The 27,150-nt window shown below is 44.5% G+C and overlaps 1 protein-coding gene across 5 annotated transcripts; it reads left to right on the top strand.

Annotated features, from left to right (window-relative positions):
• Window positions 1-2,333: 2,333 nt before the first annotated feature.
• Window positions 2,334-27,150, top strand: LOC111143761 (RNA binding motif protein 5). 5 transcript variants are annotated; one of them, XM_022497604.1, is made up of 25 exons: window positions 2,334-2,441; window positions 3,793-3,863; window positions 5,469-5,634; window positions 6,391-6,546; window positions 9,837-9,906; window positions 10,395-10,468; window positions 12,937-13,020; window positions 15,081-15,141; window positions 15,607-15,672; window positions 15,933-16,093; window positions 16,533-16,630; window positions 17,230-17,317; window positions 17,491-17,568; window positions 17,652-17,724; window positions 18,541-18,626; window positions 19,018-19,102; window positions 19,318-19,409; window positions 22,059-22,220; window positions 22,659-22,808; window positions 22,891-22,962; window positions 23,554-23,733; window positions 24,039-24,113; window positions 25,064-25,161; window positions 25,240-25,369; window positions 26,501-27,150. In XM_022497604.1, exons 2-25 carry the CDS (start codon window positions 3,847-3,849, stop codon window positions 26,624-26,626), a joined length of 2,448 nt encoding a protein of 815 aa, XP_022353312.1. In that variant the 5' UTR covers window positions 2,334-2,441; window positions 3,793-3,846; the 3' UTR covers window positions 26,627-27,150. The 5 variants fall into 5 exon arrangements, with proteins under 5 accessions (XP_022353312.1, XP_022353310.1, XP_022353309.1 ...); XM_022497603.1 differs by lacking the exon at window positions 2,334-2,441 and adding an exon at window positions 2,510-3,210; XM_022497602.1 differs by having other exon boundaries at window positions 25,064-25,369.

A 27,150-nucleotide genomic window follows, 5' to 3' on the forward strand; every position in this document is an offset into this window, starting at 1 on the left:
CTTGATCTTGGACTTCCCAGCCTCCAGAACTGTGAGAAATAAATTTTTTGTTGTCTATAAGCTTTGTTGTTTGTTGTTGGTTATAAGCTACCCAGTCTGTGGTATTTTTTTTTTTTAAAGATTTTATTTATTTATTTGACAGAGAGAGATCACAAGCAGGCAGAGAGGCAGGCAGAGAGAGAGGAGGAAGCAGGCTCCCCGCTGAGCAGAGAGCCCGATGCGGGGCTCGATCCCAGGACCCTGAGATCATGACCTGAGCCGAAGGCAGCGGCTTAACCCACTGAGCCACCCAGGCACCCTGTGGTATTTCTTTATAGCAGCCTGAATGGAGATGGATGGATGGATGGATGGAGAGAGCGAGAGGAGAGAGGAAGAGGGAGAGGAAGTTACCCATTTTTCCAAAGTCAGAAATGTCTACCTTTCTTTCTATTGTTAGATTTTTTTAATTATCCAAAGAACTTCCAGTGTCCATCGCTTAATGCCCTTAATGTAGAATGCCCATAGTTAGAACATGTTTAAAGAACATTTTTCCTGGATGTTTTTCCAAGAAAAAGATTTTCCAGTGTATTTGAAGCTTCTGGTTTGGAATCTACTCCTTAACATCCTTCCATTATTCTTGATAGATCTCTTAGAAAGAGAAGAGTATGGTATGGTTCTCTATAACTGATAGCTTCCCTCTGCCTTTTTATGGTCTAATTTTTCATGTCTATGTATGTGACCTGAAAAACCAGTTCCACTAAAAATATATCTACAAATAATGCCAAGGGGGCAAATTATGCTAACTAGAGGCACTGCAGTTACCACCATCTCACTAACCAGTTCCAGTCCAGAATAGCTCTTTTAATTATCCAAGAAAGCTTGCTTTTTCTGCCCCAAAGTTTAGCTTTCTTTGTTAGTGGATTCATTTGTGTACTCAACAAATATCTATTGTGTACATACCATGTGCCAGGCATATAGTATTATATTTAGTTCATATAGTGAACTAAAGAGGCATAAATCCCTACCCTTCTGGAGTTTACATTCTAGTAATTGAGGGCATGGACTCTGAAATCAAGTTTATTAATTTTATTTATTCAAATCCCAGTTCCACTACTATGCACTCTGTGTGAAGTACTGTCTTTCAAACAAGGGCAGTGATGATAGCTTTGACTAGATGAACAGCAATTGAGGGAGTTAGAAGTGGACAGATCCTAGATATATTTTGAAGTAGAGTCAACAGGATTTACAGACAGATTGGGTACAAGGAAAAAAGTCCTCCATGACTCCAGGGTTTTTGTCCTGAGTAACTGGAAGTAGGGAGTCACCATTTCTGAGCTGAGGAAGACTGTGAAGGAGATAAGGTTGAGTTTGGGCTGCAACTTTGAGATGCTATTAGATGTCCCAAGTACTGTTAAATTAACCCTGGAAAATGACTCCTGAGTCTTTGCCTTAGATAGAGAATATCAACCCAATGACACTCTGAAGACCATTCTTCAAGAATTCTCTTAATTTGGGCACCTGCGTGGCTCGGTGGTTTAAGCATCTGCCTTCAGTTCAGGTCATGATGCCAGAGTCCTGGGATCAAGCCCCACATCGGGCTCAGAGAGCCTGCTTCTCCCTCTCCCTCTGCCTGCCACTCTGCCTACTTGTGCTCTCTATCTCTCTGTCAAATAAATAAATAAATAAAATCTTTAAGATACACACACACACACACACACACACAAGCTTATTTAAAAAAAAAAAAAAAAGAATTCTCTTAATTTGGAGGCGACTGGCTGGCTCAGTAGAGCATACCACTCTTGATCTTAGGAATCGTCAGTTCCAGCCCCATGTTTGGTATCGAGGTTACTTAAAAATATAATTTTAAAAAGTCTTAGTTTCCATAAACTTCATTTTCCTCACCTGCAAAGTGGGTTAATAGCCGCCTCATAGATTACGAAAATGAAAATAAATATTTGTAAAGCGTCTAGCCCAACAATCTGGAGTCAAGATACAATAATCAGTCAACTAATGTGAGTTCTTTTAAAACCAGATTAAACGTGATATTCTACATTTATCAGTGAAAGCAAACTGTGCTCTCTAAAGCCTTTGTAGCAAAGACAAAGAATTGCCAATAAAGATAAGAGCTCTAATCAGGGTCTGCAAATGGCAGACTGGCAACTTCGCCCTTGGTTTTGAAAAAAAAAAGAAAAGAAAAGAAATACGCAGGAAATTAACACAGGGCGTAGTGAGTGACAGGATGCCTTAGCGACCACACTTCCCAGCAGTCCTTGCGCAGCCAGACACCGTCGCGGATTGGATGCCTCCTCGGGAGGCGGGTGGTGTGGGGGAGGGGACAGGCGCGAGGTACTGTGGGTAGGAGACGGCCGTCGACCGAGGCGCCATTTTGTGAGGCGGCCGTATCCTGTTGGATATTCTGGGGCGCAAAACCGCTACTTCTGCCACTTTGGTCTCTCCTGGGGGTAAGTGCGGCAGCCGCTTGTAACGGCCCACGGCTCTTGCTTTTGAGGCAGGCCTTGTGCAGCCTCCCTGACAGCCGCGGGCGGCGGCCGATCAGCCCCTGCCGCATCTCTCGAGTAAGCTACCCGAGGCATTGGAAGGCCGCGCCCCTCCTCGCCGCCTGCGCTGTCAGCTTTCAGAGGGCGTCCTCCTGCCCCACCCGAGGCCCGCTTCTTTCGGGTTCTTTACTGTGCCTCTGCCGGGACGCGTCTCCGACTCCACAGCCCAACTGAACGTGGAGCCGTCGCCTGTCCCTCGGGTACTTCTCAGGGGCGACCGGCAGTTTCTAGCCGCCATCGCCCCGCAGCTGCATCTGAATCCGAATCCGCCCTCTCCGGAAGGTTGTTCGTTGAAGGCTGATCTGCAGACCGGGGAGCCTCTTGGGGGCCGGGAGGGGTGTGTGCAGGCAGAAAGGGAAAGCCGGACGCTCGAGTCGGTAGCGCAGGCTGTGGCGCCGCCATCTCGGCCGCAGCACCCCACGGAGGTGGGTCCGGGCACTGACGGGGCGACGAGGGGCGGCATTAGAGATTTTGCCCAGGCCTTATTTCTCGCAGGTGGTTCTCTTCCATTTATTAATTCAGCAAATGTTCGTTGAGCACCTCCCCTGGAACAGGCAAGCGCCAGGGACGGCTGAAACTAGTTTCTCAGACCTCGCACGAATTGAACGCGGTCTAGCTGTGTGTTGTTTTATCACCGCCGAGGCGCTGCGGGGCCCAGCTGGCAGCCTCAAGGGTTAGTGGTGGTTATTGTTACTGAGGAATTAAGTCGTGTGGAGCTTTGCTCTTGTCTCATTGAAATAGCTTAGGGTCAGCCGTTGCGTTATAAATAACAGTAGATTTCAATCAGCGGAGCATCCCGGCTTCTAAATGATTTAAACTTTTCATCAGAAGATTTTGAATTGTATGTTGCTCCTTGTGTTAATAGAGACGCTTTGATCCATGTTTTCACGGCCAACTACCCCACTGGAGTTGCTTTGATTAGAACAAGGGAGCTAATTGGATCTCTGCCCTTTTTTTGCTTTGTAATCCTAAAGTAGGAGAAGGGAAGGAATCTTCTGCTTGCATCCTTTTATGAGTTTGTTATTGAATAGGGAATCTGATATTTTAAAGTAGCTTCATCTTCCTGCTATGCTCATTTTTAACAAATGATGCTTATGTTGACAGTTGATCTCCCTCCCCCACCTACCTGCTCCCACCTTGGATAATCCCTGTTAATAGTTGATGAAATTCCAACTTCAGTAGTATCCTAACTTATAGAAAGATTGACTTAAGTGATCTCTCAAATTTTCAGCAGCCAATCTCTCTTGTTTCCTAGAAAAAGACAAAATTTGAACATTTTGGGACAGTGTGCTACATCTTCAGTAGGACAATGGGTTCAGACAAACGGTAAGTTACTACTATGCATGTCTTTGATCTCAACATTTCATTGAGAGTGAACTGATTTTTAGAAATTGTTGATCAAACAAATACTTGAGTGTCTGTTTTGTGCCAGGCATTGCTGTTAATACCTTCATGAGCCTTGCTCTTACAAGCTTGCAGTTTAGTGAGAGAAGTGAAGTACTGTGTGAACTATGCTATGTAATAGAAGTCAGGGGTGCTGTTAGAACACATAGGAAGCATGTGTTTTCCTGGAGAAAATACTCTCTAAGGTAAGTAAGAATTAAGTAAGTAAGAATTAAGCAAAGGAGGGAGTGGGTCACTGAGGGTTCCCAGTGTGGAAAACAGCCTATGCAGAAGCCAGGAGATGTCATACAAGTCTGCCACTTTACCCAGTAGCTGGCTGTAGCAAGCAGTCAGTGAATGCTGCTTCTTGTTGTTGTCGCTTCTGTGGTAAGATCATCCAGATTTATAGAAGTTTTGGACCTGTCGTGGGTTACATGGAAAGTCAATTAAAAGTTACTAAAGAATTAGTGGAGAATTAAGATGAGAGCGTTTGGCTGCCATGTCATATGGATCCTTCCACTCAGACTATTTGGTTTACATACACGACCTTTTTCAGCCACCTTCCTACTTAGTGTTGCGTCTTGTCTTAGGGATGGATCAAATTGATGGCCCAGAGAGACTCAGGAGATGCTCATGTCACACGATGTCATTATTTTAATGCTGTGTTAGCAGTCTGTGGTTCCAAGTAACTTACTAAATTAACATTTGCCCTTTTAGGGTTTCTCATCCTCATACTTCACATTATGAAGTAGTCCTAGACTACTTGTTTCATTGGTGTCTTTTTGATAAATTTGTATACTCTAAATGAGGCCCTTCTAAGCCTTTCCTTTGTCTTGTCCTTACACAGAAGTTTTATGAACCTGGTAAACAATTTATGGAAGAACTATATCTGTAGTCAAATGGGTTTATGCTCTTGATACTAGACTTTCCTATGAGGCCCAGGGCTATCCAGTAACCAAAAGTAAACCAGATGTTATAGGAAATGCTATTCTCTGCTTGTGCTGGTTATGTCTAACAAATGAATTTGGTTAACTGCCTGATGAAGAAAAAAAATTAATTTAACTCATCCAGGTTATTTGGTCCATTTCCCAGTAGTGTGATACCTTTGAGAGTAGATGAGTCAGAACACACTCTCCTTTGAAATTGGGTGAAATGCTAAAAATTGCTCTCTTCCTATTTTTGATCACTAAGATCTGAATCAGGGATAAAAGGGGTGATATGTGTAGACTACAGTCTTTGGAATACATGGGATGAACTTGGACAGCCTGACCTTTAAAAAAAAAAAATATTAAGCCCAAACATGTGATAGTCATATCATCAGATATAGCATGATTTCCTGAAAATTATCTCTTGCCTTCAGGGATGTAGATGTTTTCCTAGTGTTTATAAACTGGAGTTTGGTGATAAGTTTTAAGGGATATGTCAAACTATTTGGATATCTTATACACTGAGTGTGGGGGGTGGTGGGGGAGATGTTCTTCAACTGTGTTTTGTAAAGGTATGAAGTGTGATTTACCTTAGAGTAAATGAAAATTATTTCCCTGGCAGAGTGAGTAGAACAGAGCGAAGTGGAAGATACGGTTCCATCATAGACAGGGATGACCGGGATGAACGTGAATCCAGAAGCAGGCGGAGGGACTCAGATTACAAAAGATCTAGTGATGATCGGAGGGGCGACAGATATGACGACTACCGAGACTATGACAGCCCAGAGGTGAGTGGTCAGCAACTGGTATGGTGTAGTTAAAGTTATGAATTGCATGCATAAAGCTTCTAAGATTCTGGAAATGTAATAAGTATATCAAGTGTGGAACTCCCCTCTTGAGTATTGTATTCAAACCCTCTGTTATTCTAAAATCTGTTGAGGTGACTCTAATCCTCAAAGACAAACTGAGCCGATGGTAATAGAAATATTGGCCAGGGTTTACATAGGGCTCATCACACACTAGGCACTCTTTTGAGCACCTGACTTATGTGAACTTAATTAATCCCTTATGGTAGGTGTCTTCCCATTTTAAAGATGAGGCAATTGGAGTATAATAATATACCAACCCTGGGTCTCAGCTGCTGCTTCTAAAAGTTGTAGTCAGCATAGTCATTTCTCATTCCTTTTTATATGTGACTATAGCTTTGTTGTTTAGAAGTAATTATGCTTCCCATGTAATTTTGCAGGGTTTTTTACTTTTTCCATGTATATAATCTTCATATTATAACATGTATTGTGTGATAGTGTACTGTACAGTGAGTTGTTAAACCATTCTTCCTGAACTAAATGGTTATGGCCCTTCTCCCCCACCCCCACTTCCACCCCCTGGCCACCAGTTCTGGAAACAGTACAGTGAACATCATCATGGAGTTCCCTTACCCTCTCCGTTGTTCCTAAAGATAAATTCCTAGGAGTAGAGGGCGTCTACTCAAAGGGTCTAAACCCAGTGTTATTTTAATTGTCATTTTGTTTATTGTAAATCAGAGAGAACGTGAAAGAAGGAATAGTGACCGATCCGAAGACGGCTACCATTCAGATGGTGACTATGGCGAGCATGACTACAGACATGATATCAGTGATGAGAGGGAGAGTAAGACCATCATGCTGCGAGGCCTTCCCATCACCATCACGGAGAGCGATGTAAGGGGAAACAGCAGTTCTAACGAGCAGTCCAGTGGGCACAGCAGATTTGGGGCTTCTACCATGTTCTCACTGTTGTTTTATCTCAAGTTAAAATCTCAGGCAGTGAAATATATTTCTCTCTTTAGGATGGAGTTCTTTTCAGCTTGGTTCAGAGGTAAATTATCTTTAGCATTTAGGCTTTGAAGTTCAACACAGAGTTGAGTTTTCAGAAATTCCTTAACTAGAGGGAGCAGATCTTTTTCCTTCAGTAGCCCATAGAAGGTAATCAGTACATTTTTATTTAACTGGTTACTTACTTTGTGAGATGTATCAGTAAAAACATTTTCTTCATGATCTGGCTACCCTTTGATTTGATTAAATACTATCCATCTGAAACCTGAGAAGCCTGTCAAAAAAGAGGCCATTCCCTGACTCCCCACACCTCAGACTGGCCAGCTAGTGGCTTGGTATACTGGGCTCTACCTCATTTCCAGTGCCAATCTCATCTCTGGCCCTCACGCACTTCTTCCAGCTACATCCATCACTTGCCTCCCCTGTAGCCACTTTGGACATGTTTGTCATTCTACCAGTGCCTTTTTCTGCTTGAAGGCTTCATCATGTGAGGCCTTCCTGATCTACTATGTGAATTGGTATTGAAAGAGGTTCTGCAGAATGTCTCTGGGGAAAGGGATGGGGGGCGCCTGACTGGCTCAGTTGGTAGAGCATGCCACTCTTGATCTTGGGGTTGTAAGTTCAAATCCCACCTTGGGAATAGAGATTACTTTTTTAAAAAGGACTGTTTCTGGAAGCTTCTTTAAGGGAGGTTTTTACTAGTGGAGGGTAAAGACGGGTTCTAGGGAGATCTTAGTTGAGCTGATTTTTAAGGGATAGAAATGTTTGGAGAACTAGGGGAAAGGTGTGGTAGACTGGCCCTCCAGGCAGTGGGATCACACAAGCAAACTTGGGAATAGAAAGATACTGAATGTAGACAGGACCTGTCAACCAGGTTCATTCAGTTGAATTTAAAGGCTTTTGGCAGGAGAGAGGCAGATGGGAAAGTGCTGTTGAGTCCATGTGCTAGGATCATTTAGAGCCCAGATAAGTATAAAAGGAGTTACTTAGGGCTTTGTCCAGTAGCAAAAGAATTGTATAGGTTAGAATGTTGGAGGGAAAGAGCGGTAGTGGGAGAACAGGGAAGACAGCTGAGCTCAGGTAGGGGCAGCAGTGGGCATGTGGAATAGGAGATGCAGGAATTCCTACAGGAGAAGTCAATTCAAGAAAGTTTGCTTGTTAAACAGGTTGTTCGCTTATGTAGTCTGCTGGCCTAGGCACTGGGAGTTTGCAGAGGAAGTGCATGGCATAGGGAAGCAGTGCCCTCGCAGACTTTTGGGGGCCTCCCTCCTGGCAGTGAAATAAGATTTAATGCTTTTGTGTTTTAGGCTTCTTCAGGGAAATAAAAGTGCCTACCATAAGAGGGCTGGTTTTCAAAGCAGAATTTCTGAGTTTCCCAAATTGTGCAGTATTCTAAGCAAAATCACTCGTGGAGGTCCTTAAAACATTTTAAAATTTTATATAGTATTTAATCTCCTGAACTTCAGTTTATCCTATTCATTGTTTGGGGTTTTTTAGTTTAGCCCTCCCCCTGATACGGAACTCTTAGAGTAACTATCTTTAGTTACTATGTTACTATATGTGCTACTATTACACTACTTTTATAGTAACTGTCTTTAGTTACTCTGATGACTAACTTTTCAGTTACTATGTTACTAAGCATAGACCTGAGTCACATGATGGGGTCTGGCTCAGTGTTGAACTTCTCCTACTCTGTGGAGAAAATAGACATAGTTAATTGTTTTTATTGGTGGTGGTTATGGTCTGTAAAGCCACTGCAAATAAAATACTGAATATTGAACCATCACTCCTAGGAAAAAAACAAAGTTAGGTTCCTGTGAACTTCTGGTCACAACCATTTTCATCAGCAGATCAATACATAACCTTGTTTGAGGTGCATTTTGGTTTAGAGATGCCTTATTTAGTATATAGTGTTGATTCATTAACCTTGAGCTCACATCCAGCAACATTATAACTCATTTCTGAATGAAGCTTATCCAACAATACATATTTTCTCTCTGGGGGACATCACAGCCTCCTTGTGCTTAACACTAGATAGAACTTCAGCACTACACTTGGAGAGCCATTTTAAATAGAGAAATCACTGGGGTGCCTGGCTGGCTCAGTAGAGCAATCAGCTCTTGATCTAAGGGCCATGAATCCAAGCCCCCTGTTGGACATAGAGCTTACTTTAAAAAATAATAATAGTGAAATCACTAACAAAAAGTAATGAAAATGAGGGACGCCTGGGTGGCTCAGTTGGTTAAGCAACTGCCTTCTGCTCAGGTCATGATCCCAGCGTCCTGGGATGGGGCTCCTTGCTCGGCGGGGAGCCTGCTTCTCCCTCTGCCTCTGCCTGCCACTCTGTCTGCCTGTGCTCGCTCTCCCTCTCTCTCTCTGACTAATAAATAAAAATCTTAAAAAAAAAAAAAAGTAATGAAAATGAAAAACTTGCCAGTAAATAGACTGTGAAAAGGACACTTGTTTACATTATGGAAACTGAAACAAAGGGCGCCTGGGTGGCTCAGTGGGTTAAAGCCTCTGCCTGGGATCCAGCCCTGCACTGGCTCTCTGCTCAGCAGGGAGCCTGCTTCCCTTCCTCTCTCTCTGCCTGCTTGTGATCTCTGTCTGTCAAATAAATAAATAAGATCTCTTAAAAAAAAAAAAAACAAAACTGAAACAAGGCAAAGTATTGCCTCGGTCTCAGACGTGTGCATCAAGCAACTCAAGGCTTTCCCTCCTCCGCATATGTCCGCAAATGACTTGGAAGCACCACAAGTATTGATTGACTCCCCACCAAGTACAGAACCCAACACAGGGCTCACTCAGTCTCACGATCCTGAGGTCATGACCTGAGCTGAAATCAGGAGTCAGATGCTTAACAGACTGAGCCATCAGGCACCCCTGTGAGACTGTTTATCATAACATAAATAGTTGTTACCTGAAAGAAATTCCCAGGCAGCATATAACGAATGCCTTCAAGGCTGTAAAAATACATTCATTTCTTGGAGAAGTATTCTTTTTTTTATTATTATTATTATTATTATTATTATCGTTTTAGAATGATTAAATTTTGGTGATAGAAGTTAAAAACTTGCTTGATTAAGCATTTGTTGCAGTTCCTGGTCCTTGAACTTTCTTTGGTGTGGAATAGTTTATGGCTGAAGCTTTAACTATAAATGTGTAAAACTCTGCAGATTCGAGAAATGATGGAGTCCTTCGAAGGCCCCCAGCCTGCGGACGTGAGGTTGATGAAGAGGAAAACAGGTGAGAGCTTGCTTAGTTCCGGCTGTTCTGGCTCTCTTCCCCATTCCCACTTCAGCCCCTAAAGACCATCCTGATTCCCCCAGTCTTCAAGCACATGAATTCAGAATGAAAGGTTTGCCATGGCTAAGGAATGTGACTCTTTGAAAACGATATTAGAGAGCACCTGAGGACCTTTTTAAAAACTTTGATTTTAGGGGCTTTTTTTTCCTTCGGTAAGTAGTGATTTATAAACTCCTTGTTTGACTGTTTGTAGTCGGTTGCATGGTTACGTTTTAAGCGTGGAATCAAATCGAGTGGCACTTAGTTCAGGCGGCTTGGTTCCTTGCCATGGCAAAGTATCAAGAAGATCCCCAAGTCAAGTCACATTTGTAAAGCTGCTTCCCAATTGGCTTTGTCACGCAGTGTTGAAGCAGTGGGAGAGAGATTCACCTGTTATAAAGGAACTGACTAACACGAGTATCCCGTCTATATCTGAATGCTGTCTCTAGGTGTAAGCCGTGGTTTCGCCTTCGTGGAGTTTTATCACTTGCAAGATGCTACCAGCTGGATGGAAGCCAATCAGGTTGCTTCACTCACCAAGTCTAGATATTCATGAAAATGGAACAAGTCTGTACAATACAAAAAACAAAACAAAACAAAAAAAGGTTAAAGGAGTGGTTTGTTCCAAAGGAGTGATTTTTTTTAAAAGAAAAGCTTTGTATATATTAAAATTGATACTATTAGGGTACATACAGCAGCAAGGACTGCACTATAGAATTTGCTCTGCCTTTAAACATGGCTGTCTGGCAGGGCTTTGTTAATCACTGAATACCTGTCTGGTGAGTGCCAGAACATCTTGACATTCCCTCTTCCAGTGCTGCTTATGTTCCTATTCATTATGTCATTGAGAGTAATCTTAAAATAGCCAACTCTCGATTTGACAGTGAAGAGAACACAGAAGTTTGCTACAGGCATTTTGAAGGTATTCCTTATTTCTGCTTGGAGACCACAAGCCTCCAGGAGGCATAACTGCTCCTTTGGGTCTTCAAGGACTATTTAAGGACCTCTTGGAATTTATGAACAATAAGTCTGATAAGATTAGCTTGGGAGCTGGTGTCCTGCTGCTGTCTAATCTAGTTAAAGTGGCATTAACATTCTAATCTCCCTGAGAATGCCTTTTATATTCCGTTCAAAGCAGATCATTGATGGTTCTTTGATGTAGCATTAACTGAAGTGTTCTACAGTTTGTCAAGTTAACGTCCAGTACTTGGCACTTAAATAACATTTTTTGCCAGAACTCCACAGTATTGAATGCCTTAACCAAGTGCATTCTGGGAAGTTTGCTTAATTCCTTATGTTGCTTTTCTGCAGCATTTTATGATTTATCATGCATAAATAAGTTATATTCTTTGGTAATATATGGCCATTTATAACAAAGACTCACTAATGAGGGTATCATTTTGATTGAATGATTTGTTAGATTTTTTTTTTAAGCCTCTCATTTTCTTAACCCAGAGATGGCAGCCTGATCTTACAGAAGTAGAGCTTCATTCATTTCATACCATGGACACCATCCTAGTAAATTCAGAACCTACACCCAGGCTTCATGTGAGTCTGCTTTCTTGACATGATAGCATCTTTTGATGCGGTGGCTGTATCAGAATGGCTTGCCTGGGAGTTTAAAACTCCGAGGAAATTAAAACCCACAAGACATTTAAAAATCTCCACAATTTTAATGTATACAAAGCTAAGTTCATGTGTAATATTTCATTACAGTTCAAATTCACTCCAGAAATAAAAGGCCAATAGGATTAGGGACTCAGTGATAGTTTGGAGTCTCCCTCAGCACATACCCTTCCTACTGGGATGATCTGTTGACATATCTCCCAGCTTCATTTTTGTTTCTGTACGACACAGTGAGTGGATGGCCCTTCAGCTCTTTCCCTCTTGGCCAGACATGCAGTCTTGCCTTTAGATATTGCAGAGACAACATTCACAGCATGTCTTAACTCTTCCAGGATTTGCGAGAACCAAATTGCTCAACAGTATGTATATTTAGAGGGGTTAGACTCCTTTTAAAAATCTGGATATCTAACCACCTCCTCAGATCTGTTCTGATAGTGTCAGAGCACCCCGCCCCCTCCCCTCTTTGCCGCCCCATAAAAAGCAAAAGGTCCTCCTGTTAAATGAAGGCTCTTTGGGGGCAGGTGCTGGGCATACTCTTGGCTAGACTGATTGAGCTTGGAGTTTTGACCTAAGTTGCGTCCCTTTTAGTCACATGGTTGACTTGAAGGGAAAGGCGGTGAATACATTTACGAACTCTTCCGACCCCCCTGAAGAAACTTCATTGGCTCCTGGTTACTCATCTTGAAGAGAGTACCATGTATTTCAGGGAAAAACACATCCGTCACCTAGGACATAACATGGTTTCAGTTGGCAGGAAGAAATCTCATTTAGCTGCTTTAGAGTCGATGGCATTCAGAATAGGCCCTCCAAAGAAAGAGTTGTAACCAGATTCCCTTTAAAGCTGAGCTCCCCTCCCCTCGTCCCCCAGAGGACACATCCTGACGCAGGAGTTGGGGAAAGGGAAAATAGAAAAGCTTTTACTTTGCATAAAGACGGGGGACTGGGGGAAAAGTGAAGCGAAGCCCGAGGACACCATGCTGAGGCTAATAAAGTAGGAGGCAATCTCAGAACTGGGAGAGTTGTGTCTTCTGCTTTTTGAAATAGACTGTCACTCTCAGGCAGCCTGGCAATGCTGAATGTTAGGACTTCTGTCTCTGCTGGAGACACGGCCTGGTGCATGTCAGCGGTTAGAGTTTGGCAGCTTTCTCAGCACTCCCTGACTCCGTTTACCTTTACTCCGCATCCCATTCTCTTACTGCCTATCTGAAGGATTGGATGGGCAGAGTATAGGTGGCGGTGGTTGGTCCTCCCCGTATGTTGTCCATTTAATTCCAGAGCACTGATTTTTCCGAAGTGTGCTCTGCCCTGGGAAAATGGACACATGTTCCTCACAATGGGAATAACTAATTACTTCTTTTTTTACAGAAAAAGTTGGTGATTCAAGGAAAGCACATTGCGATGCATTATAGCAATCCCAGACCTAAGTTTGAAGATTGGCTTTGTAACAAGGTAAGCATGTATTCTTACCAAATAGACAAAAATCCTTCGGGTTTTGTTGTTTTTTTCTTTGTCTGTCTGAACAAGGAAACTAGAAAGTATACAATAGCCAACTTTTATCATAGGGATATTTTCCTGCTTTGTGACTTTCTTTGGGTCCTCCTGTGTAGATATTAGAAATACTAGAGTCCCTAGAACACTAGTAATTTTATTTATTCAGATCCAGGTTCTAAGCTCAGTATTTCAATTAGGATTTTAGGTTTGTTCCACTTTACTGTTTCTTGATTTCTAGAGGTCTCAACTTGTGGCATAGTGTCTTAATTACATTAACCAAGTCCTTCTGACCCTGCTCAAGTTATGAAAAATCTGTTGTAGTTAGTCGTGTTGGGAACGTGGCTGGCTGAGTCAGTAGAGCATGCAACTCCTGACCACAGGGTTATGAGTTCTAGCCCCATGTTGAGCATAGAGCTTACTTTAAAAAGTAACAGAAATTTGGGGCGCTTGGGTGGCTCGGTGGGTTAGACCTCTGCCTTCGGCTTGGGTCATGATCTCAGGGTCCTGGGATTGAGCCCCGCATCTGGCTCTCTGCTCAGCGGGGAGCCTTCTTCCCCCCTCTCTCTGCCTGCCTCTCTGCCTACTTGTGATCCCTCTCTGTCAAATAAGTAAAATCTTAAAAAAAAAAGTAACAGAAATAAAAGAAATAACATTATGGTCCTGTCACCAGTGCAGTCTTTTTATTTTCTTGGTAAAGGTTGATCACTGAGGGGGCGCCTGGGTGGTTCAGTGGGTTAAAGCCTCTGCCTTTGGCTCAGGTCATGATCCCAGGGTCCTGGGATCAAGCCCCACATCGGGCTCTCCGCTCATCAGGGAGCCTGCTTCCTCCTCTCTCTCTCTGCCTGCCTCTCTGCCTACTTGTGATCTCAGTCTGTCAAATAACTAAATAAAAATCTTTAAAAAAAAAAAAAAAAGTTGATCACTGAGGGCACTTCAGTGGCTCAGTCAGTTGGGTGTCTGCCTTTGGCTCAGGTCTTGATCCCAGAGTCCTGGAATCGAGCCCCGCATCGGGTTTCCTGCTTCTTCCTACCACTTTGCTGGTCCCCCTGCTTGTGCTCACTGTCTGTCAAATAAATAAATGATATAAAAAAAATTTAAAAATAAAACCCCAAGAATATACATTTTAAAAAAAGATCGATTGATTTGAGAGACCACGCGTGCAAGAAGTGAGTGAGTGCGTGGGGCAGAATCTCAAGCAGACTCCGCACTAACTGGGGAGTCTGACACAGGGCTTGATCCCACAGCCCTGAGATCACAACCTGAGCAGAAACCGAGAGTCAGGGGTGCCTGGGCGGCTCAGCGGGTTAAAGCCTCTGCCTTCGGCTCAGGTCATGATCCCGGTGTCCTGGGATTGAGCCCTGCATTGGGCTCTCTGCTCAGCAGGGAGCCTGCTTCCTCCTCTCTCTCTCTCTGCCTGCCTCTCTGCCTACTTGTGACCTCTGTCTGTCAAATAAATAAAAATAAAATCTTAACAAAAAAAAAAAAAAAAAAACCCCGAGAGTCAGACACTTAACCAGCTGAACCACCCACCTGCCCCACCAGTGCACCATTTTGAGCTGGGTGTTGCCGTTGACATTCTGAGAGTACTTGGATTCTTTGTCCTGCATGTGGTGTGTGTCCGGGAGGGGACTAGACAGTACTCCATTTATGTCGTGTTTGTGTATATAGAGTGGTCCATATAGTGAGTGCTTTTCTGATACAAGAACAAGAACTTTGCCACTATAGGGTTTGCTCTAGGGTTTTAGGGTGAACTGAAGCTTTTCCCCAACTTGATAAAAATAGAATTGTACTTCAGAATCTGTCAAGATTTGTTTTTCTTGGGAGATTTCACAGTGAAACATTTTAAATTTTAAATTTTTAGGTGAATGCCCCTTTGTCTTGGTAACACGGTATCACTCTCTGCTTTTTTATTTGCTTACTGGGACTTGTCCATGGCCCTATTGTTCTAACCCACTTAATTAATAGTAAGCCTGGCCTGCTATGAGAAATAATTACAGAGAAAACTTTTTTTCTTCCAGTGCTGCCTTAACAATTTCAGGAAAAGACTAAAATGCTTCCGATGTGGAGCGGACAAGTTTGGTAAGCCCACACTCCGCTGTTTGGAATAAGCGTTAAAAACCTGACTAGTTGAAATGTCTTCGAACCTGAAGAAAAGTATAGATTGTAGGGCATTTCAACAAGTAATTCATATATTTTCCTTAGACTTTCTTACCTTACATCGGGTAGATGCTTCTGATGATTGTGGGTGCAGAGACTTCTATTTCCCAAAATTAAGCCAGCTCACCTGGTTTGCATTCTGCGTCTGCTTTTCTTTAGTACCGAGGTAATGTCAGTCCTCCACTGGCCGAGTTTCTGCATTCCACATTTATCACATTGAAACTAATCATGTTTTATTATAGCCACAGATGGTTTTTTAAAAAAATGAGTGCTACATTTACTTACAATTGAAACTTGGGGTTTGAATGTATTTCTTTACTAAAAATACACTGTTTTATTTTTTGTTCGTCTTAAGTTACTGAGTCTCCCTGTCTCCTTCCCTTCTAGACTCTGAACAGGAAGTGCCCCCTGGAACCACAGAATCTGTTCAGTCTGTGGATTACTACTGTGATAGTAAGTCCCACTATGCCCTTTTGGCCTTTGTGGTAGAAGCTGACCTCAGTTGGAAGTTTTTGTTCTCTTACCCTTTTTTAATGAATAGCGATGGCTTCAGTTTGTCCCATAAAAGATTGGTGTTTAGAGTCTTCTTCATGTCGAAGTGCAAGATATACCAGGAATCTCCCAAAATGGATTTGTGTTTGTCCTTGAGCCTGCCTTGGAAAGCACTGGTGGTGGGAATGCACATACATGTCATTTGTCTCTTTCACCATCAGCAATCATACTTCGAAACATAGCCCCGCACACTGTGGTGGATTCCATCATGACAGCACTGTCACCCTACGCGTCGTTAGCTGTCAATAACATTCGCCTCATAAAAGACAAACAGACCCAGCAGAACAGAGGCTTCGCGTTTGTGCAGCTGTCTTCTGCAATGGTGAGGTGCTCACTGAATCTTTCCTTTTAAAAGAAACTGGGCTTTCAGAGGCAAATGTGGTTCATCTAATTGTAATACTATATGGAAGGCTCCTGGAGCCCAGAGTTCAAGGCTGCATATGATAAGTGGTAAAAATAATAGCGTATATCTGTAGATAATTGGCAGAAGTGAAGTTTGAGCCACAGCTTAATTTTTTCTTCTTGCTTTGTTTCAGATTGGTTTAGCATTTACTTCTTTAATAATATGGGGTACCTTCATGTGCTGGAAGAAGGAGGGCTATTTTTTTATTTCTTTAAGGTTTTATATGCATAAAAAATAATTAACTGTGTGGAGTTGTTTTGTTTTTTTAATAGAAACCTGCACTACTTTGAATGGAGTAGGTGATAGGGAGAGATTTTTAATTACATGACACAACTGTCTTTGTTGACATTCTCCTCAGGATGCCTCTCAGCTGCTTCAGATACTGCAGAGTCTCCATCCGCCTTTGAAAATTGACGGCAAAACTATTGGGGTTGATTTTGCAAAAAGTGCCAGAAAGTGAGTGGCTTTATGGTCCTTATTTAAACTGCTGTACTTGCACACTTGCTCAGGGATGTTTTGCTGACTGAACCCTAAGCCCCTGTTCTCGACCCTGAAGCACAATCCTCCCTGGTTGCTGAGGTCGGGAGGGAGACAGCTGTCTCTCTTTTCTTACAGCATATGCCCTCCTGTCCTGAAAAAACAGTTGCCAGAAAACTTCAGAGCAGGACAGAGGCACACATGACAGATGGGTTGAGAATATGTGCTGCGCAAACAGCTTCAGGGTAGTGCAAACCCATCTGGAAATAATCCTTTCCAGAACAGCATGCTAACAGCTTTGTATAGAGTGAGCTTCGGTCTAGAGATGTAAATTTCCTGTTCGTAGTATGATTACTCATCCCACAGACACCTTACTAGATGGCAGGATACAGACTACAGCAGTGATGTTACAGAGGCATTTACCCAGTGAGGCATTGCCTGTGGGGACCACTTCCTGCTCTGAAATGAGGCCTTTCTGGCACTTGAGAGCTCCCAACAAAGGCTAGAGTGAATTGCTCATCCCTAGCGGTGTGGGGGGACAGATTGGGAGCCACATGCTTGGGTTTTTGTGGTTTCAGAGACTTGGTGCTGCCAGATGGTAACCGGGTCAGCGCCTTCTCTGTGGCTAGTACGGCCATTGCTGCTGCTCAGTGGTCATCCACCCAGGTAAGGTGGAGGATTTTTTTTCCCAAGTAGTGTGGTGGTGCCCAAAGTCGCAGAAGGGATCTTTCCTCTGGTGTCTTAGGAGCTCTCTAAAGGCAGTTTTAGGGAGCGCTTCCTGGCTTCTTTCTTTGATGTCCACTAACCTCACCTGTGTGTCCTCTTTTGACATTTTGTAGTCTCAGAGTGGCGAAGGAGGCGCTGTTGACTACGGTTACCTGCAGCCAGGCCAGGACGGCTATGCCCAATATGCTCAGGTAGGCAGACTGAACCAGCCTCCAGCGTCTGCTGTCCAGAGCATGTCTGAGAATAGCAGCTTTAACAGTGGACTTTTCTTCAGTACTCACAGGATTACCAACAGTTTTATCAGCAGCAAGCTGGAGGATTGGAATCTGATGCATCATCTGCATCAGGTAGTAAACTTCATCTCTGTTATAGCTTTTGTTTAAGCGGCTGTGGTTTAGGAGATAGGGCGCGTCCGAGGGTGTACTTTCAGGGTTGTCACCGTGTGCCGAAGGTTCTGGGCAAGATCAGGAATGGATAATAGCCTTTTAGAGACTGTGCTGTCATGAGTGTTTATTCTTAGAATTCAACTTGTATCTCCTTTGGCTGCGGCGTTTGGAATCATGGGTGCCCACATAGGTTTGTGTGAGCAGAGGGTATGGTCCTATAGTCTGGTGCCCAGACATCAATCAGACGGCTCATTGTAAGAAGCCTTTGCTTTGGGTTTTTTTTTTTTTTTAGAATTATTAAAGCCTTATAGTTAAATCTTTTCTGAACCCCAGACCAGTTATGGATTCTTCTCTTCTTCTTTCCATCATGCAGAATATTTAACTTTGTGTGTAGCATTCTAGTAGGATTATAAAAATGATAATGTTGTAGGTTCCAGGGTGTTTAGTAAGAATTAGGTTACTAAGAACTGACTCATACATGGGGCGTCTGGGTGGCACAGTTAAGTGACTGGCTCTTGATTTTGGCTCAGGTTATGATCTCAATCTCATGAGATGGAGCCTGCTTCCGGCTCCACACATAGCTGGGCGTATGCTTGAAATTCCTTCTCCCTCCCCTCCGCGCCTGCCCACCAAGTTCTCCCTCTAAAAATCAGTAAATCTTTTAAAAAAACAAAACAAACTGACAAAGACGGAAGGCTAGGTTGGGCAGTACAGATAAAAATGTGTGGCTTGGAGTTCAGTGCCCTGGCCCTTGCTAACCCCTGTGTTTACCATCAGGCACAGCAGTGACCACCACCTCATCGGCCGTAGTGTCCCAGAGTCCCCAGCTGTACAATCAGACCTCCAATCCACCCAGCTCTCCGGTAATCCTGTCGTCCTAAATACAGAACTGGTGACTGTGGGGAAAACTTTGTTTTGCTGTCCAAGTATTATCCTTTCCTGCTGTGTGAGCCAGGATCGAATAGTACACAGACATTCCAACCGTACTTCTCTCTGTCTGGTAGTATTAGATAATAAAATAATTTGGGGTATGTATTTAAAGCATAAGATTCCGAACAGGGTGTATGCTTTCTGCATGCTTCGACTTGACCTTCAGGAAGAAAGTTGTCAGCATGTGTTTTGTTCAAGGATTGCCTTAGATCATTGCTGCAGTGTGTCTGTCCGGGGAGCCCTTCCACCTGGATGATTGCAGTGATTTAGTTCTCTTAAGAGGTTTTACAGTTGAAATTATATTGAAGCTGCTGTTCTTTCCAGACTGAGGAAGCACAGCCTAGCACTAGCACAAGTACACAGGCCCCAGCCGCTTCCCCCACTGGTGTAGTTCCTGGTACCAAATATGGTAAGCCAAACCTCATGGGGCTGTTGACAGTTGGAAGGTCCTAGTTGTTGTCTGTGTCTAGTAAGAGTTCCTCTCCCTTTGTGGGGGTCAAGAGGGACACTTGGGGATATGAGAGAAGACAACCATTAAGGCCTGCCACATCTCAGTGGCTTAGAGGTTGAAGGAAAGCGCGTTCCTCACCTGGAATGACCATGCACCGGGTTTTGTTTTTGCAGCAGTGCCTGACACATCCACCTACCAGTATGACGAGTCTTCAGGATATTACTACGATCCAACAACAGGGCTGTACTATGACCCCAACTCACAGGTAAGCGCATGCTCTCCTCCCCCATTTCACTAGAAATATCTTTGTTTCGCTTGGTCCATTTATGAGGCATGACAGGAAGTGTCTCCTGCAAAGGAGCAAGTGACCCACATTAGTTTTAAGTTCTTCAGAACCATCAAGATGTAATTTCTATTTTAGAATTTTATTTTATTTTTTTTTAAAGATTTTATTTATTTATTTGACAGACAGAGATTACAAGTAGGCAGAGAGGCAGTCAGAGAGAAGAGGAAGCAGACTCCCTGCTGAGCAGAGAGCCCGATGTGGGGCTCTATCCCAGGACCCTGGGATCATGACCTGAGCTGAAGGCAGAGGCTTTAACCCACTGAGCCACCCAGGCGCCTGTCTATTTTAGGATTTTAATGTTTAACTTTAAGGTTAAAAATGTACAGTGATCATGTAGAAAAATACACAAAGCTGAGGTGTACATTTGTTTGAATGCTTCCGTGTAGGCACATTCATGTGTATACCAGCCCTGAGGTGAGCACTTGCTGGTCAGTACCAGCCCTCTTCAGTAACCTCTAGTCTGACTTCTGGTACCATTATTTTGTCAAGTTAAAATTTATGGTTGGCTGTAACTTTTATGTCAAGACCTAGATAGGAGCGTGAAAATGTGATTTCTTGTGTATTTTTTTTAAATTGAGGTAAAATTCACTCTTTGCTTGCTTGTTTGGTTTGGGGGGGGGGTTTAAGTAGGCTCCACACCCAATGTGGACCCCAACACAGGGCTTGAACTCATGACCCTGAGATCAGGACCTGAGCTGAGATCAAGAGTCAGATGCCTAACCAACTGAACCACCCAGGCACCCCCTTAAGATTTTTTTTTTTTTTTTTTTAAGATTTATTTATTTCAGTAAGAGAGTACGTGCACAAACACACACACACGCACAGCAGGGAGGGACAGAGGGAGAGGAAGAGAGAAACCCAGGCCAACTCCCCACTGAGCATGGAGTCAAACGCGGGGCTCAATCCCACGACCCCAAGATCAGACCTGAGACGAAACTAAGAGTTGGATGCCTAACTAACTGCACCACCCAGGCACCCTTAGGTTTTATTTTTAAGTAATTTCTACACCCAGCTTGGGGCTTGAACTTAGAACCCTGAGATCAGGATCATGCTCTACCAGCTGAGCCAGCCAGGCACCCCTTGCTGTTTGTTTGTTTGTAATCCAAAACATTTCATCACCCCAGAAAGAAACGCTGTACCATTAGCAGTCGCTCCTTAGTCCCCCTTTGCCCCAGCAACCGCTATTTCTTTTCTGTCTCTACAAATTTGCCTCTTCTGAGCATTTCATGTAAATAGAGTCAAATAACATGTGACCTCTTATGTCCAGCCTTTTTTACTTAGCATCCTGATATATTCATGAGGGTAGAAATTAGCAGATCTCTGGGGTGATGTTTTATTTTGGGTAGTGGTATATTATTTTAAAGAGGAAAGGCAGTTTTAACACTCCATAAATAAACAATTACCTATGACCAGAAGCTATATATATAGAATAATAAAATAAGTGCTTTTAACAGGAACTTGGCATTGAGAGCTTGTGGTTTCTGAGAGTGAGGTGTGAAGCGGAGAGGGACCCACCTGAGTAAGCTAACCTCGCATGGTTCTGCCTCTCTTGTTTGTAAAGGCTGACCGTTAGCCAGGCAGTTCTTAGTGGCCATAGCCATTGTGACTCCTATGTCTGACGCATGCCACTTTCCCCAAAGGAGACATAACAGACCATCTTCCATGGGTCCCTGCTGAGCAGGTAGAGTGAATGACTAGGGAATAAGGAAGAGGAGAGATAGGAGCTACCTATCCACCATTGCAGTTCCGCCTACATGTATCAGATTCGGTTCCTTCACTTACCACCTTTCAGGCTCCCAAGCTGGCTCTTTACAGCCCTGTGTTTGGTTGCCTGGGTTCGGGTTTGGGGCAGTTGAACCCGGTGAAGAGCTATTAACTGGTTGTCATGGAGGATGTGTGATTAAAAGCTCCTCCTGAAAAAGGGGCACTTGGCTGGTCCAGTCAAAGGAGCATGGACTCCTGATCTCAGGGTTGTGAGTTCAAGTCCCATGCTGAATGTAGAGATTACTAAAAATAATAATTAAAAAAAAAAAAAAACTTTTTAAGAAATCCGAACTACCTGTTTTGGCCACCTGTTTTTTTCAATGGTCTGTCAGTGGAGAGGAGTCAGACACATGGCTCTTCAGGTGCCCTTCAGGCCCAGGGATTAGATTAATGGAACTACACTCTTTAGAAACCATATTCTGCTTTTGCCCAAGAAGTTTCACGCCTCTTCCCTGGCTGGTTCTTAATCCTTACCACACCAACACATACAGCAGCTTCTCTGGGCAGGAAAGACTACTGCTCCTGCAACATGTTTTGTGTTTGTGTTTAGTTTTTTTTAACAAAACAATCTTGACAAATACTTGACAGAGATCACGAGTAGGCAGAGAGGCAGAAGCAGGCTCCCTGCTGAACTGAAAGCCCGATGCAGGGCTCAATCCCAGTACCCTGGGATCATGAGCTGAGCCGAAGGCAGAGGCTTTAACCCACTGAGCCACCCAGGCACCCCTTGACATACCTTTTTAACAAAATAATCCTTGAATGGTACAAAGCAGAAAGTCTGTATTAATTGTGCTTTGTTTCTAGTACTACTACAATTCCTTGACCCAGCAGTACCTTTACTGGGATGGAGAGAAGGAGACATATGTGCCAGCCGCAGACTCCAGCTCCCATCAGCAGACAGGTCTACCTCCTGCAAAAGAGGGGAAGGAAAAGAAGGAGAAACCCAAGAGCAAAACAGCCCAGCAGGTGAAAGACCACGACCCCCTGACCTCAGTTCTCTCTGGGCGGTTGGGCTTTTTTTGTTTTAGTTTTGGTTTGGTTTGGTTTGGTTTTTTGAGTTGCGGCATCTGTGTCGGTTTTATTTGGATGTTTTAAAAACGGGGCCACATGTCTTACTTACATTAAGTTCGCAGAGCATTTTGTAATTTGTTAATGTTACCATACGTTGTCAATTGCCTGTGTATATACTTAGAGGGAAGAATATCCTAGAAGATTCACAGGCTTTTGCATAATATTCGTTCATGACTCTGGTCATATGAAGAAATTTGTGGGTGGGAAGTAAGGGCGCAGGGGGTTCGTTGCAGAGCATGTGATTGAGGTGAGACTCTTACTGGCTGCTCACTGTGGCGCCAGACACCATTCCCTAAAGTCCTGTATCATTTTCTCCTGGTTGTTCGGCATTAGATCGCCAAAGACATGGAACGCTGGGCTAAGAGTTTAAACAAGCAGAAAGAAAATTTTAAAAACAGCTTTCAACCTGTTAATTCCTTGAGGGAAGAAGAAAGGAGAGAGTCTGCTGCAGCAGATGCTGGCTTTGCTCTGTTTGAGAAGAAGGTAACAGTAGCAGGAATGGCTGCACTTCGAGCTGGGAACTGAAGTAAAACTTGAGGCTTATGACCAATTCTCTCTTTCCCAGGGAGCATTGGCCGAAAGGCAGCAGCTCATCCCAGAACTGGTGCGGAATGGAGATGAGGAGAATCCTCTCAAGGTAAGGGAGGACCGCCGGTGTGTTTGTGCTGTTTGTCTCCATGTCTCACTGGGAGTCTCGGCTTCATCTGGGCTGTGATTCCTCCTCAGAACTGGATATGCTCCTGTCAGTGGGTATTGAGAGCAGCTCCTGCACATACAATCTGTGTCCAGGGCTTTGTTTTCTGGGTTAGAGCTGGTGAGCTGGAGCATTGAATGAAACCTGAATTCCTAAGCTCAGTTGAGTTTTATTGCATTTGTAAATAGAGCATCTTAACAATCTGGAAAGAGAAAATTAAGGCAATAAAACGTGTTACTTGATAGGTAGTGGTCTGTTTGGGCCATTACTCTGATCTGTTTTATTTGGGGTTCTCATTCATAGTTGTTTGGAAGCAACCATCCAAGAACTTTTCCTGGGTCCCAGGAGGCCGGCAGGCCCCGCCCTTAAGGACCTGACTGTTGTGCCCAGTAGAATGAAATGCAGTTCACTGTTGAAGCATGGCAAGGGGCAGTGGGAGTTCTTGCACATCTGGAATTACACTGTTAATCTATCTAGATACAAAGTCCTGGCTCCTCACTGTGTGTGTCCGTTGACCCGCCCTCTTGTCCCCAGAGGGGTCTGGTTGCTGCTTACAGTGGTGACAGTGACAATGAAGAGGAGCTGGTGGAGAGACTCGAGAGCGAGGAGGAGAAGCTGGCCGACTGGAAGAAGATGGCCTGCCTGCTCTGCCGGCGCCAGTTCCCCAACAGAGACGCCCTGGTCAGGCACCAGCAGCTCTCAGACCTTCACAAGGTGGCCGTGTTTCTCTGAACCAGTCGGAGGCAGGGAGGGGAGGTGACATGGGCGCCCTGACTGTGGTGAAGGTTCAGCAAGTCCCTGCCTGGAGTGATTGCCTTTAAAAGGCTGTTCTTACTACGGTCTGTTCCAGATCAGAGAGTGGCAAGGAGCATGGCGGGTCCGTATACACCAGGCTCTGGTTTTCCTGCTGTGGTATACTAAATGGGCTTTGACTCTCAGAATAAATATAGATATTGATAAAAGTAGACATTGCAGATCAGTATGGTCTAATTACGATGTCTGTCAAATCTCTTGTACAGCAAAACATGGATATCTACCGAAGATCCCGGCTGAGTGAGCAGGAGCTGGAAGCCTTAGAGCTGAGGGAGAGAGAGGTGAATGAGTGTCACTGTGCCACTGGAAGGAGTGTCTTGTATCTTCCTTTAGCTTTTATTTGTAACACATAGTTCCAGGTCCCAGGGGCAAGATAGGATTGTCACATATGGTCACCTGGCCGTTGTGGCTCATGTAGCCCGTACCTGGGGGCTCTGTGTAGGTTGTGAGCTCTGCTCACAGGTCCTGAATGCCGGGTACTTGCTGGTGAGGTACACTGAGTTTTAGTAAGGAGAACGTAATCTCGTTTGGCCTGCAGTGAGAGAGGCTTCCCATTAGGCCCAGGAGACATCAAGGCATAAGACTACTGGAGGGATATGGAAGGAAGCAGCAGGCAGGGCAGGGTTTGGGGTGAAGGCCAGTAATGGAGAGGCATTGGATCGTTCACGAAGCAGGTTGAGGGCCAACCGGGTTTAAAATACAAATAGAGGCCAGTGGGTTAGAAATGAGCCAGTGGGCAGAGTTACTTGAAATTTCTCACCCCACAATCATTCTGTAGTTCCCACTGTCAGTAGTTAGGGCTTCAGCTTTCCTGTTCTTTTCCACTGTTTATGGTGCAGCTCCCCAGGGACTGATGAGCAGGTCTCTGGACGCCTCCTTTGTGCCGTCTGTCCCTGGAGATCGGCCTGTCCCAAGTGGGGAGAGGAACGGCAGCTCTGCCCTCCTCTAGGCTGCACTCATGGCCCAGCAGCCCTGTCTAAGGGCTTGACAAACAGTGGCTAATTAAGTAAAACTCCTTGGTGCAGGTGTAGCTCTTGCCCAGGCCCCACACACGGTTGATCAGACTGAGTGCAGTGAGGGAAACAAGCATGTTTGGTATCTCAGACCATCTTAAGAGGCCAAACTCCAGATGAGGAAAGTCCTTGAGGGTGGTGATCATGAAGTCCGAGTGCGTTAGGGTGTTACAGATTCCAGTCTGAATGTCTCTAGCATCGTTTGTTCTCCCACACAGATGAAATACCGAGATCGAGCCGCAGAAAGACGGGAGAAGTATGGCATTCCGGAACCTCCAGAGCCCAAGCGCAAGAAGCAGTTTGATGCTGGCACTGTGTACGTGTTGTGCACCTTTTCCACTTCATTAGCTGGGGCTCTGGCTGTTGTAAGTAACTGTGTGTTTGCCACTGGCAGGAATTACGAGCAGCCCACCAAAGATGGCATTGACCACAGTAACATTGGCAACAAGATGCTGCAGGCCATGGGTTGGCGGGAAGGCTCCGGTTTGGGACGAAAGTGTCAAGGCATCACAGCCCCCATCGAGGTAAGCAGTGAGAGTGGGCTTCAGCGGTTTGCCGGCTTATTCTAGTGAGGAGACCGCTGGAAGCACCCAGATAGCCCAGGGCCCAGGGGTAGGTTCATGTCTCCTCAGGCCGTGTCACCAGCCAGTGGGAGTCTTGCTCCCTGCAGGTTGCCCTTAGGTCACCACCTCCCCCCCCTTTATGATGTCAGTTGAGAGGAATGGGAGTCGTACCCTACTTGATTTTTCTGGTCTTTTGGTATCTTTGGGTAAAAGCCATCTTCTGAGAAGTGTATATGTCCTTTGTCAGAAAGTCTTTTTTTTTTTAAGATTTTATTTATTTATTTGACAGACAAGGATCACAAGTAGGCAGAGAGGCAGGCAGAGAGAGAGGAAGGGAAGCAGGCTCCCTGCCGAGCAGAGAGCCCGATGTGGGACTCGATCCTAGGATGCTGGGATCATGACCTGAGTCAAAGGCAGAGGCTTTAACCCACTGAGCCACCCAGGCGCCCCCAGAAATAGTCTCTTAACACCAACTCAGATCCACGTAGCTTAGATTGGATTTTTTTTTAAAGGTGTACTATGCTTTAATTTCTAAGTGATCTTGGTCATGTATAAAATAAACTATCATTTAGTAGGATTTTTATCCATAAGAAATCCTTTAGTTGGTCAGAGCTCAGATTGAGATACGGTCTCAGGGTCAGAGGTCCCCCACCCACTGGGCTTCTAGACCAGAGCACAACCAGTGATCCGATCCCTCTCAGACCTGGCAACACAGCTTAGGTCAGACTGTTAAAGCCAGAACATGTTGGTCTCGTGTAAGTAAGTTCTGACATCGGGCGGTCCTGCTATGATCTGTTCCCATAATTACCAGGCCTTTCTAGGCTTCTGTGGAGTGCTCTGGGACCCTCACTAGGCACAGAAGCTTGCTGAGGAGGCACTGGGAGACAAGGTTGGGGGATGTGTCTCTCTCTCTGCCTGTCTTCCATAGTGCATTTTATTTCTTCAGTCCTTAAACCTTCCCTGGGTCTCCCAACTTCCTTCCTCCTGTCCCTGGTGGGTGGTTCTGTTTGGTTGGGAGTCACCCGGATGAGCAGGTGTTAAAGCAGTCCACACCCTCCCTGCCAGCTGCTGACAGAAATTTTGTTCCCCTAGGCTCAAGTCCGGCTAAAAGGAGCTGGCCTGGGAGCCAAAGGCAGCGCATACGGACTGTCGGGTGCGGATTCCTACAAAGATGCTGTCCGGAAGGCCATGTTTGCTCGGTTCACTGAAATGGAGTGAGGCTCAGAGAAAGAGGAAGGGAGGGAAAGATAACAAGGAGCTCCTCTGAGCACAAGGAGTGGTCCATCTCCTGAATTCACTCTTAACACCTGTCTCTTTAAGGGCATGCCTTGTGCTATTAATAGTTTTTAGGGCGAACCACTCCATTCTACAAGGTTCTCCCACTTACAGGAGTTCTCCTTATATGGACTGTCTGGAGAATGGCCTTCCTTCCTGCCAGAAGGCTTGTGAGCTGGCCAAGGGGACAGTGGGTCTTTTATACTTCAGTGTACATAGTGTAATGTAGTGTGTTTTACGTGTGTAGCCCATGTCATGGTCTGTCAGCCCCTCACACTCCTAGGGGGTGTTGAGATGCCCTAGGTGGTATGTGACACCAAAGCCGCCTCTGTCATTTGTTGTGCTGTCTTTTCTTGGCAAAAGCCTTGTGTATATTTGTATATTACACATTTGTACAGAATTTTGGAAGATTTTCAGTCTAGTTGCCAAATCTGGCTCCTTTACAAAAGAAATACCTTGAAAAATGA

This window comes from Enhydra lutris, unplaced genomic scaffold, assembly GCF_002288905.1.
Source record: "Enhydra lutris kenyoni isolate GAN:26980312 unplaced genomic scaffold, ASM228890v2 scaffoldscaffold10, whole genome shotgun sequence".
In the NCBI taxonomy this organism is placed as follows: domain Eukaryota; kingdom Metazoa; phylum Chordata; class Mammalia; order Carnivora; family Mustelidae; genus Enhydra; species Enhydra lutris.